This window comes from Trachemys scripta, chromosome 16 (assembly GCF_013100865.1).
Source record: "Trachemys scripta elegans isolate TJP31775 chromosome 16, CAS_Tse_1.0, whole genome shotgun sequence".
Lineage (NCBI taxonomy): Eukaryota > Metazoa > Chordata > Testudines > Emydidae > Trachemys > Trachemys scripta.
Genome location: NC_048313.1, coordinates 1,929,222 through 1,932,257, shown reverse-complemented (window position 1 = coordinate 1,932,257; position 3,036 = coordinate 1,929,222). Strand labels below are relative to the sequence as shown.

At 59.4% G+C, this 3,036-nt stretch overlaps 1 protein-coding gene across 1 annotated transcript in view; it reads right to left on the bottom strand.

Moving 5' to 3' along the window:
- GJD2 (gap junction protein delta 2) overlaps positions 1-371 on the bottom strand; it is a 4,885-nt gene extending 4,514 nt beyond the window's left edge. Inside the window, exon 1 of the mRNA XM_034792541.1 lies at positions 207-371. Within this exon, the coding sequence (XP_034648432.1) occupies positions 207-277 (71 nt within the window). The 5' untranslated portion in view covers positions 278-371. The remainder of the gene's footprint in view (positions 1-206) is intronic.
- Between the last annotated feature and the right edge of the window lie 2,665 nt (positions 372-3,036).

Genomic DNA, 3,036 nt, shown 5'->3' with positions numbered 1-3,036 from the left:
GCTCTAACCACTAGACCCCACTCCCCTCCCAGAGCCGGGGAGAACCCAGGAGTCCTGGCTCCCAGCACGCCAGCCCCCAGAGCTGGAGGGGGCAAGGGGCCAGTGCCAGCCCCCCGAGCTGGAGGGGGCAAGGGGCCAGTGCCAGCCCCCCCCCCCGAGCTGGAGGGGGCAAGGGGCCAGCCCCCCGGACCCCCCGCGCCGCGCACCTGCCGATCATAGTCGAGTGCTGCTGCACCGCGGCCTCCAGCAACCTTTCCAGGATCGTCCACTCGCCCATCGCGGCGGGGCGCCGGGGGCTGCCCGCATCCAGCAGCGGGGGGGACCCCGGGCCGCTCCCCGGCCCCGTCAGCTGCGGGGACCCCGGCGTCCGGGCCCCCGCCGGGCAGCCCGGGCCATGGGAGCGGGGCTGGGGCGAGCCCGGCGCCCGCTGCGCGCTGCCACCTGCGCCGCTTTCAAGGACGCCGGGCGGGAGGCGGCGGGATTAGCGCCCGGGCCCCCCCGCCCCGGAGCGGGATGAGCGGGAGCCCCGGCGGGGGGGGCGCAGCGGCGGAGGAAAGTTTATGGGGGGGCAGCGACGTGTCAGTGCGCCGAGGTACACACACACACATTGCAACAATGCACACACAGACACACACACACACGTTGCAATAATGCACACACAGAGACACACACACTGCAACAATGCACACACAGACACACACATCGCAACAATGCACACATAGACACACACACACATTGCAACAATGCACACACAGACACACACACATTGCAACAATGCACAGATACACCCATAACACACATTGCAACAGCACTCTCACATTGCAACAATGCATGCACACACACACTGCAACAATGCATACAGATACACCCATAACACACATTGCAACAATGTACAGATACATAAACCCATAGCACACATTGTAACAGCTCACACACATTGCAACAATTTACAAACACACACACATTACAGCGTACACACATTTCAACAACACACAAACATTGCAACAATGGGCATGCACACACATTGTAACAATGTACACACACTGCAACAGTGCGCACACACACATCGCAACAACGCACACATTGCAACAACACACATTGTAACAATGTGCGTGCACACATATTGCAACAATGCGTGTGCACATACACTGCAACAATGCACACACATTGCAACAACACACACACACATTGCAATAATGCACATATACACTCATATTACAACACACATTGCAATAATACACTCACACAAATATTCACATATCACAACACACACGAATACACAGCCCAACCAGGTGCACACACATGTACACACTCACAAATTGCAGCACTAAACACATGCCACAACAGTGCACACACGCAAATCACAGTGCAACAATATACACATCACGATGCACCCACACCCAGCTGTGAAGAACTTTCCAGCATCAGATGAGGAGCCTGGTGAGGGCATGCTGTGGTTTTTTTCCTATACACACACATTGCCGTGTTGCAGTGTTTCAACAAACAGCCACGAACGGGAATGCGTGGCAGGTTTGTGTATTGGTGTGTGGAAGTGTCTCTGCTGTCACACGCACAGGTGATTGAAATATTTCCGTGCGTCTCACACACACACCGATGTGCTACAGTGTTTCACACATACTCTGCTGGGTTGTAGTAGCCACACACAGGCTGGGTGTGGTACAGTATTCCTGTATACACACACACACGCACACTTTTCTCTAGTGCCCTAGTGCAAGGGCTGTTCTCAGTAGTGGGGGCTGGGGGTCAGGTCTGAGGGGCACTGGCAGAGCTGGGGGTGGGAGGCAGGGCCTGTCAGCCAGAGAGCGGCTTCCTGCCCCATGGGAAGCACGAGCCACAGGTGGCCTTTCCACCTTGCCCTTGCCACCAGCGACGGCTAATGAAGGTGGCCGGCTGGCCGGCTGGGGGAGCAGCGGAGGGACCGTGGTGCCCAGAACTGGTGTGTGGCGATGGCCTGGAGGATAAAGGGGGCCGAGGATGTTGGGAAGGAACCAGAGAGTAAGAGCTCACAGTGTCAAGAGACGAGGGCAGGGAGGGAAACTGAGGCACGGAGCGGGACAGTGACTCGCCCGAGAGGTCAGGGGCAGAAATAGAGCCCAGAAGTCCGGAGTCCCGGTCCGGCATTGCACCGCACAGTCTGACGGGCAGAGGTCTGTCACTCTGTGCGTCTGTCCCATGCTCATCCCACAAGGAGCTGGGATGGGGCATTCCCGTTCCAGGGGGCTGTTCATAGGATGAGTCCCCAGACTGGGGAGATGATTATTGGGCGGGGGGCAGTTATCGGGTGGGGGGGAGGCCGTGGCTTCTGCTGGTGCTGTCAGAGCCCAGGCCCACATTCCCTGCTGCGCCCCCCCCCCCCCAGTGGGTTCTGTCCCCGGCGATCCCAGCCAGTGCACCCAGCGCCTCCCTCCGCCAGCGCCCCAAGGAGCCTCCCCCAGCAGTGGGACAAGAACAGGGGCTGGCTAAGAGTGGGCAGCATTATATGCCCCCCACCCGTATAGTGAGGCCCCGGCAGCGCAGAGGAGTGGGGTTCAGGGGTGACCGAAGTGGGGGGCTGGTTTAGGTTTGGCTCTGACCTCCTGCAAGTTTTTGGGGGGCTAGATTTGGGGACCACTGCCCACTCGCAGGGTTTGGTTTTCTTTGCAGAATCTGCTACGGCAGCTTCCCCACCCCCACCTAATGGCCACCCAGAGTACTGCAAGGGTGAGACCTGTCTCTAGCAGCTGGGAGTTGGTTAATTAAGCAGGTTCGCAAATTACCCCAGCGTGGTTGGTTACTGGACAGTGCTGGAGCTCCTGCAAACTGTCCCAGTTGGCACAGCACGGCCGTGGGCCTTGGCACGAATCTCCACCGTGCCAGACCGCCCCCCCTTTGCGTGGGGCTCAGCGTGTGGACACGGCTTCCCGCAGCCCCCCAGGTACGTGGGTGTGCACAGCCGCACACACGGGCGAGTCTCAACCGCCCCTGCCTCGGAGGTCAGGGCTCCCGGGTTCCACGTCCACCTCTGCCATGCAACGC